Source organism: Penaeus monodon, chromosome 20 (assembly GCF_015228065.2).
Source record: "Penaeus monodon isolate SGIC_2016 chromosome 20, NSTDA_Pmon_1, whole genome shotgun sequence".
In the NCBI taxonomy this organism is placed as follows: domain Eukaryota; kingdom Metazoa; phylum Arthropoda; class Malacostraca; order Decapoda; family Penaeidae; genus Penaeus; species Penaeus monodon.
The window spans coordinates 2,067,119-2,067,702 of record NC_051405.1 but is presented as its reverse complement, the minus strand read 5'-3'; the positions used below and the strand labels follow the sequence as shown (position 1 = coordinate 2,067,702).

General features: G+C 34.4%; 1 protein-coding gene across 1 annotated transcript in view; it reads left to right on the top strand.

Moving 5' to 3' along the window:
- Window positions 1-584, top strand: part of LOC119585538 (ankyrin repeat domain-containing protein 54-like) — a gene marked incomplete in the record, with an annotated part of 36,734 nt that overhangs the window by 33,624 nt on the left and 2,526 nt on the right. Inside the window, 1 exon segment of the mRNA XM_037934162.1 lies at window positions 550-579. Within this exon segment, the coding sequence (XP_037790090.1) occupies window positions 550-579 (30 nt within the window).

Here is a 584-nt window from a genome sequence, read left to right as displayed (position 1 = left end):
CATAAAGACGACTTTTAGTATTTTTCAGGACTTGGAACAATAATATGTACGGACACAGAGACTAAAATGACGCTTGACACTCTGAGGAACCTCATTGAAAGAGTTTCTTCAAAAAATTAAGCTAGATTCATATGTATCCGGGGATACATTTGTGAACCAGTAAGTGAACCTTCCAAACACCTTTGCCATGACAGTGAAGATTATTTTGCTGACATGAGTAGGAATATCTAGAAAACGTGGTAGGGAGGGATAGACATGGTGATTCTTGTTTGTAGAATGAGAAAAGAATTAATGTAAATAATTGTTGCTGCTTTGCTCTTAGACAGCATTTTGAAGAATGAACTGTACAATCTCTGTTTCCTAATTTTTTACAAGATTATCATCACATTTGTTACTACTGTGAATCACCCAGGCAGCTGTTTTGAAAAAGAAACCATTTGCTTGAATTGGAGTAAGTACTAGGCATCTAGTAGGAATTTTTAATAGTATAATTTGATCATTAAGAAAGGTCTTTAGAGGTAAAAAAATGTAAGCTCTTATTTTACATAGCTCCCATTACATGCCAGAAAGAAAGGTATGGTAAG